Source organism: Mus caroli, chromosome X, assembly GCF_900094665.2.
Source record: "Mus caroli chromosome X, CAROLI_EIJ_v1.1, whole genome shotgun sequence".
Lineage (NCBI taxonomy): Eukaryota > Metazoa > Chordata > Mammalia > Rodentia > Muridae > Mus > Mus caroli.
In genome coordinates, this window is record NC_034589.1 from 104,691,822 (window position 1) to 104,705,482 (window position 13,661).

The 13,661-nt window shown below is 34.0% G+C and overlaps 1 protein-coding gene across 1 annotated transcript; it reads left to right on the plus strand.

The window, feature by feature from the left end:
• Positions 1-487: 487 nt before the first annotated feature.
• On the plus strand, positions 488-13,542 carry Cylc1 (cylicin 1). Its single transcript, XM_021153569.1, has 6 exons — positions 488-544; positions 3,390-3,443; positions 6,961-7,001; positions 8,602-8,717; positions 10,013-11,680; positions 13,424-13,542. The coding sequence occupies exons 1-6, from the start codon at positions 528-530 to the stop codon at positions 13,454-13,456; spliced, it is 1,929 nt and encodes a 642-aa protein (XP_021009228.1). The 5' UTR covers positions 488-527; the 3' UTR covers positions 13,457-13,542.
• The last annotated feature ends 119 nt before the right edge of the window (positions 13,543-13,661 follow it).

Here is a 13,661-nt window from a genome sequence, read left to right on the forward strand (position 1 = left end):
TAAATGTGTGTTGTTATGTTAATTTTATGTTAATACATATATGAAGTTCATAAAATGTACTGTATTCCATGAGACCTAAGATGATACTAGAGAAAGGACAAGAAAATATTTTCAAAAAAAAGATTGAATTTGAAATAAATGTAGTTAATTATAGTTGTTCTTTTTAAAGAGAAATTTTATATTCTATTTTCTTTACATCTTATCTTTAAATAACACTCACATATATGGCCACATATAGCCACTCAAAATTAGTGTTCATTAACTTGTCATAAAATAATTAGTTGTTTTTCCAATAACAAGGTAGAATCAACTAATGAATTACTAAGTCTCTTACTTATATTTTTTGAAATATGCAAGCATATCCATAGTTTTAAAATAAAATTTAGATGTATTAGTATAGAGTGGAAAATATAGTGTGTGCTTTCCCTTTAAATTTTTGTAGCTGGGTCTCTTTATGATGTCATGACTCAACATTATTAGTTTGAACATACAAATGCTGAAGTCCTGGCAGAAGATAGGCAAAGGAAATGTCTCTTTCAAAACTGTAAGCCCTCTTTATAACACTTCTTAGAATTCTTAATGATTAACATATCTAATGAACTTATATAGTTATATGTAAAGTACTGTTATTCCCTAGGCATTTTTATAGGACAATGTTTGTGTTTAAACAGGTAACAAATTTTCCATCAGGCCTTGAGTACTTTCCTTTTAAATATAGCCAATTCGGCTTCTTTTGAAAAATTTATAAATGACTGTGGCTCTTTGAGTCTCTTGTTTCTTGTAGAATGGAAAGAGTGTCTGTGTGGGTTAAGCTATAAGCCTAAATATAACATAATAGTATGTTATAGTTAACAGTCAATAACCTAAAATGTATGAGTAGGAAAATTTTGTCAATCTATTATTCCAATACACAGACTTCATATTACACTTGATAGAATGACTGTTTTTTAAAGGTCCAAAGTGTGGATACTTCGCTGTTTCTTAGAATGGGGAATAAAATACCCATGGAAGGAGTTACAGAGACAAAGTTCAGAGCTGAGACAGAAGGAAGGATTATCCAGAGACTGCCCCACCTGGGGATCCATCCCATATACAACCACCAAACCCAGACACTATTGCATATGCCAGAAAGATTTTGCTGATAGGACCCTGACATAGCTCTCTCTTGTGAGGCTATGCCAGTGCCTGGCAAATACAGAACTGGATGCTCAAGGTCATCTATTGGATGAAACACAGGGCCCCTAGAAAGAGCTAGAGAAAGTACCAGTAGGCCATAGAACCTTCGCAGGACCAAGGGCCTCTCCTCCCACTGATGACCAACTAGGCCATCCTCTGCTACATATGCAGCTAGAGCCATGAGTCCCACCATGTGTTTTCTTTGGTTGGTGGTTTAGTCCCAGAGAGGTCTGGGGGTACCAGTTAGTTCATAGTGTTGTTCCTCTTTTGGGGATGCAAACCCCTTCAGCTCCTTGGTACTTTCTCTAACTCCTTCATTGAAGGCCCTGTGCTCTATCCAATGGATGGTTGTGAGCATCCACTTCTGTATTTGTCAGGCACTGGCAGAGCCTCTCAGGAGACAGCTATATCAGGGTCATGTCAGCAAGCACTTGTTGGCATCCACAATAGTGTCTGTGTGTTGTTGTTGTTTATGGGATGGATCCCCAGGTGGGGCAGTCTATGGATGGTCATTCCTGCCATTTATCTTTAAGTGTCAGTATCACATTGACTTATGTTGAGATTAAATTGGTATAGTAATTGTACTGTATATCATAAGGCATGTTATTTCCCCAAAATTAGACTTATATATCTTTTAAATTTTATTTTAATCGTGAGTGTGTGTGTGAATGGAGGGTTCATTTCTGGGTCTTCAATTCTATTCCATTGATCTACCTGTCTGTCATTGTACCAGTACCATGCAGTTTTTATCACAATTGCTCTGTAGTACAGCTTGAGGTCAGGCATGGTGATTCCACCAGAGGTTCTTTTATTGTTGAGAATAGTTTTTGCTATCCTAGGTTTTTTGTTATTCCAGATGAATTTGCAAATTGCCCTTTCTAACTCAGTGAAGAATTGAGTTGGAATTTTGATGGGGATTGCATTGAATCTGTAGATTGCTTCTGGCAGGATAGCCATTTTTACTATATTGATCCTACCAATCCATGAGCATGGGAGATCTTTCCATCTTCTGTGAATGGAGGGCACAAGAGGGTATAAAATCCATTAGAAATAGAATAATAGATAGTTGCGAAACATCCTTTGTAGGTACTAAGACTTGAATTCAGACTTTCTTAAAGAGCAACAGTTGCTCATAAAAGCTGCATCATTTCTACAGTCTTTGTGTTATATCTCTTTTTCATGTATCATATCAACTTTAAAATCTTATCATAAAAGTAAAAACACAATTCATTGGAAGTATAAAGAATATGTTAATTTAGTGAGAATTGATGTATATCTTCCAAACTCTCAACATGGTATGCACCTCCATTTAATTATATTTTCCTCAGTTTTCTTAATATTGGTTTCTACTTTTTAGCACAGAGGTATTACATATATATTATTTATCTCAGGTCAAATATATATATATATATATATATATATATATACATACATACATACATATAGTATTGAATTATTTTTGAATTGTTTATGTGATGCTCTATTGAAATATAATTGATTTGAAATTTTTCTCTTTATTTCTAGTAATCTTAATAAATTAAAAAAAATTAATATTATATGTTCAGGTATTTTGAATTTTTATATAGATCATTTAGTTTCTTTTAAGTAACTACATTTGAACTTCATACTTTTCTAAAAATTTTGTTATTTGCTCAACCTTTTTTTTACTAGATTAAGTTGAATATTCCAAGACTATGTGAACACAAGGCTTTTAGTGGATAACCTTATTTGTTGTTTTTCATGAGCTAGGGGGAATGTTTCTAATTTTTTGAATGTTTCTAATTTTTCACCGTTTAGAGTTGCATTTGTTATATACTTGTATATATTCTCTTTGTTAAAAATTTAAATTTCCTAAACTACATCTGCTATAAATTTTATCAAAAAGTTTTAAGAGATGATATTATCAGGCACTTATATAATCATTTTTTCTCTTTTGTTAATGTTCTAATATTGCAAATTTCATATGCTAAACTAACCTAGTATAATCACCACTTATTTTTTATTTAATATCCCTTCTTAAAGTTTAATTTGCCAAAAATAAAAAGTGTAAAGTTATCTCTAGCAGCAATATGAAGTCCTGGAATTTTACTTTCTAGTAGTGATGCTGCCAGTTTTTCATGCCAAGACTATATTATCATCATATAATTTTATTACGTATTCCCATTTTTCTCTATTTCTTTAAGAATTTGTAATTACTATTTGCTTTTACTCAGGGACAGTGAAAAATTGACTATTGAAGATGTTCAAACTTCAAGTTCTTCCTGTCGGTTAGTTTTCTTTATTTTAGTTTTTGTATGTGTGTTTAAGAAATTGTCTATTTCACCTAAATTTTTAAAACAATTAGTGAAAAATTCTTATTTTTTATTTCTCCTGTTACATGTATTTTTCCCATATACACTTTGGCTTTAATTTGCTACCCAAAATATTTTTATCCCCTCCTTTATTTATTTTTCCTTAAAATTTTAAAATTTGCAAATCATTAACACCAAAAAATTATTAAGAATTGTTATTCTTGAGGTTTGTGACATGGTATAGTTGTAAAGTATTTGCTATATAAACCTTACAACCTGAATTCAAATCCTCAGAACATGTAAATCCTGTAATGATAGAGGCCTTTAAAGAAGATATTATTCCCTCAGAGAAAGGCAGGGAAACTCAATCAAATAGGTAGAGGTCTTTAAAGTCGAAACAAATAAATACTTTTAAAACCATAGAAAATGCATTCAAACAGATGAATGAAATTAACAAAATGGTCTAAGACCTACAAATGGAAACAGAAATACTGAAGAAAACAAAGAAGGAGGCAGCCCTAGAGATGGAAAGCTTAGGGAGTAGAACAGGAATAACAGATTCAAGGATCACCAACAGAATATAAGAGATGGGAGAGAGAATCTCAGGCAGAGACGATACAAAAGAAGGAAATGCTAAATGCAAAAAGTACCTAACTCAAAACATCCAAAATATTTGGGACACAATGAAAAGACCATATCTAAGAAAAATAGGAATAGAAGAAGGTGAAGACTCTCAGTTCAACGGGCCAGAAAATATCTTTGACAAAATCATAGAAAACTTCCCTAACCTAAAGAAAGAGATAGCTATACATGTACAAGAAGCATACAGAACATCAAATAGATTGGACCAGAAAAGAAAATCCCCCTACCAAATAATAATTAAAACACTAAATTTACAGAACAGGAAAGAATGTTAAAAGATGTAAGAGGAAAAGCCAAGTAACATAGAAAGAAAGGTCATATATCAGAATTATACCTGACTTCTCAATAGAGACCCTAAAAGCCAGAAGGTCCTGGACAGTTTTATGGAAAACCTGAAGAGACCACAGATGCCAGCTCAGACTAGTATACCCAGCAAAACTCTCAATCACCATAGATGAAGAAACCAATATTTTCCATGACAAAACCAAATTTAAATAATATATTTCTACTATTCCAGCCCAACAGAGGATAATAGGAGGAAAACTCAAACAATGAGGGTAACTACACACAAGACTTTAATCATCTTACAACAAACCCAAAAGAAGAAAATCAAACACACTACCACCCCTAAAAGCAAAATAACAGAAACTAACAATCATTGGTCACTAATATATTTCCACATCAATGGACTCACTTCCCAATAAAATTAAACAGGATAACAGCCTGGATATGTAAACACAATCCATCATTGTGCTGCATACAAAAGACATGCCACATCTACAAAGTTAAACAATACTGCAGTGTAAGGAAAAAAGTATTCCAAGCAAACATTCCCAAGCTGGAGCATTGTGTACTGGCTAGTTTTATGTCAACTTGACACAAGCTGGAGTTTATCACAGAGAAAGGAGCTTAAATTGGGGAAATGCCTCCATGAGATCCAGGTGTGGGGCATTTTCTCAATTAGTGATCAAGCAGGGAGGGCCCCTTGTGGGTGATACCATCTCTGGGCTGGTGGTCTTGGGTTCTATAAGAAAGCAAGCTGAGCAAGCAAGTGGAAGCAAGCCAGTAAGTAAAATCCCTCCATGGCTCTGCATCAGCTCCTACTAACTGACCACCTTGAGTTCCAGTCCTGACTACTTTCTCTGTGATAACTCAGCTTGTGTCAAGTTGACACAAAACTAGCCAGTAAAATTGACCCCTTGTCAGCTTGACACACAAACACATCACTAGTAAGCCTCAACTCTTACATTCTTTTTTTTTTTTTTTTTTGAGACAGGGTTTCTCTATGTAGCCCTAGCTGTCCTGGAACTCACTCTGTAGACCAGGCTAGCCTCGAACTCAAATCTGCCTGCCTCTGCCTCCCAAGTGCTGGGATTAAAGGCGTGCGCCACCACCGCAGGGCAACCCTTACTTTCTTATTCATCCCCAAGATCTAAATAACTTTAAAAGTCCCACACAGTCTTTGCAAATTCTTAAAATTTCAATCCCTTTTAAAAAATATCCAATCTCTTTTAAAATTCAACATCTTTTTACAATTCAAAGTCTCTTAACTATGGGCTCCACTAAAATACTTTCTTCCTTCAAGATGAAAAAATATCAGGGCATAGTCACGATCAAAAGCAAAATCTGAGTTCGAATAGGCTTACTTTTTTGTTGTTGTTGTAATACTTTTTTAAATATTCATAATTAATTCTGATATTTACTTCTTGTTTGAAAGCCTCTGAATTATGTATATTTTATAATTTATTTTTAATATTTTATACATGTGTACTGTATTATTTCCCCCTGTGCTGGCTAGCCTTCTGTCAACTCGACACAATTTAGAGAGCCATTTGGGAAGAGAAACCCTCAGTTCAGAAAGTATGGTGATTGTGTGAGTAGTCATAACTCAGGAGAAGGGGCAATGACACTCCTGACCTTGAAATATCTGAGAAAGCAGACTGAGCAAACCATTCTGAGTATGTATGAAGCCAGTAAGCAGCACTCATCCATGACCTCAGTTTCTGTCTCCATGATCCTGCCTTGACTTTCTACTCTGACTTTCCTGGATGATGTACAATAAATTGTAAGCTGAAATAGTTTTTCTCCTCACATTTGTTTTTGGTCATGGTATTTTATCACAATAATACACTTTACCTCCTCCTTCCAACACCTTCTAACTCTCTCCATACTGCCTATTCCCTCTCACATTTGTGAACTCCTTTTCTGTAATTATTATTGTTACATATGATATATGAATAAATATATAAATATAATCTGCTGACTCTATGAAGATTGCTTATTTATATATGTTTTAGGGCTGAACACTTAGATATACAATTTAGGGGTTCATCCCTGGGGAAAACTAATTCTTGCTTCCTCAGCAATCATTGTATCTAATCATCTAGGGATAAGACCCCATGAGATTCTCCTCATCTGTGTTTGCATGAGAACTGGTATTGTCATGGTTCATATCTCCTTTGGGCAGCCATGTTGCTGGGATTTCATGGGTGTACCTTCCCTGTCATTTCTAGAAGATACTATATCACAGCAGATTCCTGGGTCCTCTGGTTCTTGCAATCTTTCTGCTCTCTCTTCTGCAATAGTCTATGAGTATCTTTAAAGCTTTAAATATAGTATTTATTTACTTATGATTGTGGGCTTGACCTTTTCTGGGTATTTAAAATATATAAATAGTTTGGATTCAAAATTAATTATATCATATTATTTGGTTGATTTTATTTTAAATTAAAGAATTTAACAATAAGAGAATGCATTAAACATATCAAAGTGTTGGTACGGAAAGAATAATGCATAATAATGATTACCCATAGTACAAATTCAACTTAAATGTTTTCTTTATCTTTTACAGACGAGAAATAAATACCACAACATATGATGACTACATTCTGAGTAAGAAATTGTTCTTTGAAATTTGTTTTTATTTACATTTCTAAACACTGAATCAACAAATAACTAGTACCCCCTACTAAATGTGGTAAGATAAAAACTGTCCTGAATTTGTTGCAGCTTTGACACTTGCTTGTGTACATGTACAAACACACACACATACATGCATACATGTAGATATATTGATACATGTGCAAAAATGTTTCCGACTTGGAGCATGTATTACTTCAAATATGAAATTCATTGAGTTTGTTCTTCCTTCTCATATAGAAATCATGCTTACTCTCATAAGCTCCTCTTGTGCTCAAAGTTCACGATTAAAAAACTTAAAGTGAAAAGGGCAAGAAAAATTAAAGCAATGAGAGTAGTTAGCAAATAATCTATTTGTTGAAAAACTGCACGTTTACAGAGGTCAACATGTTAAACTAAAATCTGCCTAAAATGGCATGTATTATTTCTATTAGTTCCAACTCTACCCTTAGCAAACTTATAAGGAACGTTTAACACTTCAGTCAAGGGATTGATAATGAAGCCACATTTTATGTGAAACTTAACTCAGCTGTTTACTAGCTTTGTGATTTAGAATAAGAAATTTAACATGTTGCAGTGTGTAATTTTTACATGTTTGTAGTATATGCAATGGCATTATCTAAGTCAAAAAGAAGTTTCAAGGATTGAGTTGAAAATTATGAAGGTATAGAACATAATACAGCATATAAAAACATTAACTGTTAATAGTATCAACAATGCTATAATTATTTCTATAATTAACATATAGCAGCTCTTCAAATATATGTAAAAGGCAATCACATATCTCATTAGCCTCTTTCTGTCTAGGAAAACTATGTGGAATGTTGTTCTTAATTCTTTTGTCAATGTTTCCAGATAGTTTGATATTCCTTATAGAATTTATAGAATGGAAGACAGTATTTGTATATATGGCTCTAATTTCTGTGGCTAGCAATGCTAATAAATTCAGAGGGGTAAACATTCTGGGACATCCTTGAAAATTAATACTTTCACTGGTTACTTTATGCTTAGTGTCATGCTATTTATTAAAAAAAAAATCATAAGCCGGGTATGGTGGCACACGCCTTTAATTCCAGCACTCGGGAGGCAGAGGCAGGCGAATTTCTGATTTCGAGGCCAGCATAGTCTACTAAGTGAGTTCCAGGACAGCCAGAGCTATACAAAGAAACCCTGTCTCGAAAAAACAAATCATAAAATATTAATTAATATCTCCCACCTAACCAAAACAATATTAAAAATCAAAACAATGTAAGCATTTGAAAAGAAATAGTGGAAGTATGTCTGTATTTTATTTCTACTGTTTTATTATAGTAGTTGAATATCATTATTTAAGCAACTATTTGTAAAAAAATTTTTATACAAAAACAAAAGTTGAATGTTAAACCTAAGCCAATACTAACTTGGAAAATTGGTTTTTATGTTCCCTAATTGTTATTCAGATATACTACAAGGAAAACAGCTATATTTTATTACAATGTACTTTTATTTAATTCCTATGGTTCTTGCTTAACAATGTTTTTCTATGTAAGAGTCTGGCTATTAACTCTAAATTTTTGTAATTTTCTCATCTCAGTCATTCAAACTAGCGAAAAACAGAATCAAGAACATTTTGCTTTGACATTTCCCAAGACACCTATGCCAGATATAAAGAAGAGATCAGGACCTTCAGAATTAGAAGTTGCAGTTCCCGTAAGTATAGAAGAATCCTTTTTATAGTAAATGAATGCTAATGGCAGCATATATAAACATAAACAAGACATAGAGAATTTGAGTTTTACTACGCAGAAGAAGAACTTAAAATTTATGACTCTTTAGGACAAATTGTTCCCACATGTTTCAAAATAAATTTTTTCTTTTACTTTTGAGATCATAATTATATCATATCACTATTGGAAAGATCCCACAATCAGTCACCAAACCCAGACACTATTGCATATGCCAGCAAGATTTTGATGAAGGGACCCTGGTATAGCGGTCTCTTGTGAGGCTATGTCAGTGCTTGGCAAACCCAGAAGTGGATGCTCACAGTCAGCTATTGGATGGATCACAGGGCCCCCAATGGAGGAGCTAGAGAAAGTACCCAAGGAGCTAAAGGGGACTGCAACCCTATAGGTGGAACAACAATATGAACTAACCAGTACCCCGGAGCTCGTGTCTCTAGCTGCATATGTATCAGAAGATGGCCTAGTCAGCCATCAGTGGAAAGAGAGGCCCCTTGATATTGCAAACTTTATATGCCCCAGTACAGGGGAATGCTGGGGCCAAGGAGCAGAAGTGTGTATGTAGGGGAGCAGGGCAGGGGGGGGGTATAGAGAACTTTCAGGATAGCATTTGAAATTTGAAATGTATATAAAGAAAATATCTAATAAAAAAATGAAAAAAGAATCATTAGAGATACTCATTTTTCATACAGGTTCCTGTGTTTTGGTATTATCTTTTGAAACAGTATTCCTACCTGCTACATTTATGTATTGTTTACATTTTAATCTTGTGTTATAACTGTTCACTTCCATAAAATTATTTTCATGTTGTTTGATTTATTATTATTAGTGTGTGTGGGTGTGTTGAGTGAGTGCAGACATGAGGGTACAGTGGTTCAGAAGATGCCTCTCTTCCACTATAGGATCTAATTCAGGTCAGCAGGATTATAGAATAAGCATTATTATATGCTGAGCTATCTCACTAGTCCTATCAACTTGTTTTTAACTAAAGCATAAAACATCATCTCCCCTTCAATTTCCTCCCTCTAAAACTTCCCATATACCCCTCCTTGCTCTCTTTCAAATTCATTCTCTTTCTTCATTAATTATTGTTATACATGGAGAGAGAGAGAGAGAACATTAGGAATGTTAAATACACACACAATCCACATCTTGAAATAAAAAGGTTTATTTTTAATATATGACTGTTTTTTATTTTTATGCTGCAAATGAAAATATCAATCATTTACATTTTCTTATCATCATTCTCCCCAAACTTTTCAGATACAAGTGAAAAGGAAAATTGAGAAAGATCAGAAACCAACTCATGTATGGATAAGCCAGTTTTTAAGAGACATTTTCTTAAAGTCATCCTTTTCTGTGCCGTTTATTACACAAGCTCCATTCAAATATCTCTATAATCCTCAAAACCATTATATAATGGCAGAAACTAGAAAGCCTAAAGATGATAAAAGAAGAAAAACTTTGAAGATAAAGTTCAGGGGAAAAATAAGCTCATGCGCAGTAAATCTGGAGCCCATGAGAACAATAACCAATGGGGAACCTGAAATACTAGGCAATACAGAAAAAAATCCCTCAAAATCATCACGTAAAATTAAATTGCCTAAGACGTCAAATTCTACATCAGAAACAAATCTAGAATACAACAATTCAAAGAAAACCTTGGAAATGAGTTTGAGAAATGGCAACAAAAATTCAATGAACTTTGTTATGAAGGGGAATGCAGCCACATGTTGCAAGGACAATTCCAATACAGACTCTAAGAAGAGTGTTGAAGCATTTTCTGATGAGATATCAGAGTGTATACACAGCTCAAATATGGATTTAATGTTGCGTCTAAATGAGTTCAGAGCTGAATTCACAGACTTGGATGTATGGTCAACAAATTGCTCACAGAACAATGCAAAGAAGCCTTTAAAGACGGGAGGAAAGAAGGAAAGGGACTCAGATATTGATTCTGGAGGCTCAAAAGATGCAAAGAAAGAGAGAAAGAAAAAAACCAAGAGAGAATCCAGGAAAAAGAGGGATACAGAATCGAGTGATGCTGAATCTGGTGACTCCAACGATGGAAAGAAAAAATCAAAACCAAATAAAAAAAATGAAACTAAGAAAAAGAAGGATACAGACTCTACTGGTACTGGATCTGGGACGTCCATGGTTTCAAAGAAAGGTAAGAAGGAAAAGAAGAATACAGGCAAAAAGAGTACAGGATCTTCTGGTAGTGAATCTGTAGATTCAAAGGGTTCAAAGAAAGTAAAGAAACAAGTAAAGAAAGGTGTCGTGAAGAAAACAATCTCTACTGATTCTGAATCAGATGCATCATCAAAGAAGGGCAAGAAAGATGAAAAGAAGGAAAATAAAGGGAGAAAGAAGAAGCCTATTAAGGATACAGAGTCTACCGATGCTGATTCTGAATCTGAAGGTGACTCAACAGGTAAAAAGAATGAAAAAAAGGATAAGAAAATTACAAAGAAAGGAGAAAAGAAGGATGCAAAGAAGAAGACAGCATCTACTGAAAGTGAGTCTGATTTGGGAGTAAACAAAAAGAAAACTAAAATAAAGGAAATAGTGAGTTTCAGTGATTCAACATCTGATTCATATTCCAAGGCAGGCAGAAGAAAAAATGTAAGGCTCTCAGATTCTGAATCTGAAGATTCATCAGGGTTCAGAGTTTTAAAGTCAACTGATGATTCAGAGGCCTCATCCACAGATTCAAAGACAGGAATGTCCGGAATGAGAAGAGGATACAGATCATTATCCAAAAAGACCACTTTCAATGAAAAGGGGAAAAGAAGTATGATCGGTATAATCCCTTCATCAAGAGAAAGACTACCTTTCCCTCCTTGTGAGCCTTTTAGAGCATCACCTAAGCCTGTGCGTGTCTGTCGGTGCAAGAAATCTCCATCTCCAAAAGCAAGATATGCTCCTTTGGTATGTTTACTAATAATTAATACTTAGGACAAGTTGGATTTTGAAGTGAAGTGGTGTGTGTGTGTGTGTGTGTGTGTGTGTGTGTGTGTGATTTTACTTTATTTTATATGTATCATTATTCAATATTTAAGAGTAATTTGGAACTTAGAGGCAAGGAAGATGAAAATCCATCAAAACAGATTAACCAAGTTGCCAAACAAATGCTTAAATTTCAAGATATAAATACTTACTTTGACTAGAGAAGGGGAAAGTGGTTTGTGACTTAAAGCAAACATTTTACTTACTTATAGTCATTACAGAAATAGGTAACTAGCTATACAACACTCTTGGAAAGCAATTTTAAAAAAAAGAGAGAGATTAAAACCCCATGAGAACATTTAAATGAAGCATAAAGACATTTTGGGGAAATTGCTTAGTGCAGTAAGTCTCAATTAAACAAATTGCACTCAACAGATAAAAAGAACACTGAGATTCAGGAATACACAAAACTTATTCTATCCAAATTGAAGCAAAGGTTTAAATGAGCCCTGATTCTTACTGACAATGAAAACCAAAGTTAACTTTTCAGAAGTTATAAAAATCTCCTTTGGTTTCTATCCATCCCTCTCCTAATGTCCTCTCCTTGGGGATAAATACTTCGTTGATTTATAATTTCTACTTTTCTTGTCTAAGAGATTGTTTCTTCCATTCCCCTTTTCTAAATACCCTGGGGTATTTGAGGGACATAAATGTACAAATCACTTTGGAAGGCACCCCTGATATATATTTTGTCATTTCTTTCTAGGTCTTTCTAATCTTTGTGTGGAGTGTTACCCAGTTACATATTTGGGACAAACATCACAAACCTGTTCCCTCTGATTTTACCTTGTTCATTGTCTGTTCTTACTATGGTGGAGTTGAGACTCTCTGTCATGCTAAATGCAAGACAATCCAAGTTACAGTTAGGCATCAAACCTTTCCTTTTCATTATCATTCATTATTTATCTGTCTCATCTTCCCTGTCATCCTCTTAATTTTTATCTAGGCTCAAGTTTGGATATTTTGGAAGAGTCATAGTAAAATACTACTATTTAAGAAATTTGTCAAAATTTTTTTCATAGAAAGAAAATAAAAGTATGCATAATTACGAAGATTATAATATAGAAAAATTCTGAAATTAAAATTATAAAATTATTGCTTATCAAAGCATGAAATTATTATGTAAACACACATACATAACTATACATATATATACATATATACAAACATATATATATTCATATGATGCCTATAAATTTAAGAGAAAGAAATAGGAAAAATACTATGACATTGAAACTAAGAGAAAAAACTGTACTTGTAGAAAGACTAAATAGCAATTTACCATGTAAAAATATTTGTTTTACTCTTGTAAAATTAGTGTTGTATTTTCAAATTTGAATGTTTCCATCATAAAAACAGTGGTGCTAACACAGACAGTGTGACGTTTAGTAGGTTTTAGTTACTCCAAAAAAGAAGGGAAACTACTCTACCCGCTAAGTGCCATTAGGTCCACCTTAGGGGTCGATGTGTATCACTAGATGCTATCTTCAAAGGCTTCAAAATTACAGATCTATGGTGGAGTCCAGGGAGGGACAGCCTTTAGAAACAATTCAAGTTTTCCTCAATCTACAATGCTGTGTTTGCTTGTAATCTTTAACATACCAGGCATTCTCTCTAATTATTGATCCTTTCTTTTTATTTCCATCTTTCAACTTTATTCTTCAGCCTGGAGTGGAGTGGATTCATAAACTGCTCTGAAGGACAGCTGAGTCCTAGGTTTCACAGAATGGCCTTATGGAAGCAAACTACTTTCAAACCAGCCTCCCTGCTTCTGTGGAACTATAATAAAGACCAGCATCCAAATATCAAAAGCTGTGACTTAGTGTGTATATGTGTGTATGTGTATGTGTGTGTGTGTGTGTGTGTGTGTGTGTGTGTGTGTGTGTGTGTGTGTGTTAGTGTG

Bases quoted from the DNA above. Each gene is read 5' to 3' on its own strand.
- Cylc1 (XM_021153569.1), top strand. The intron at 3,444-6,960 runs GTTAGTTTTCTT...TATCTTTTACAG, and splicing joins ACTTCAAGTTCTTCCTGTCG to ACGAGAAATAAATACCACAA. The intron at 8,718-10,012 runs GTAAGTATAGAA...CAAACTTTTCAG, and splicing joins AATTAGAAGTTGCAGTTCCC to ATACAAGTGAAAAGGAAAAT.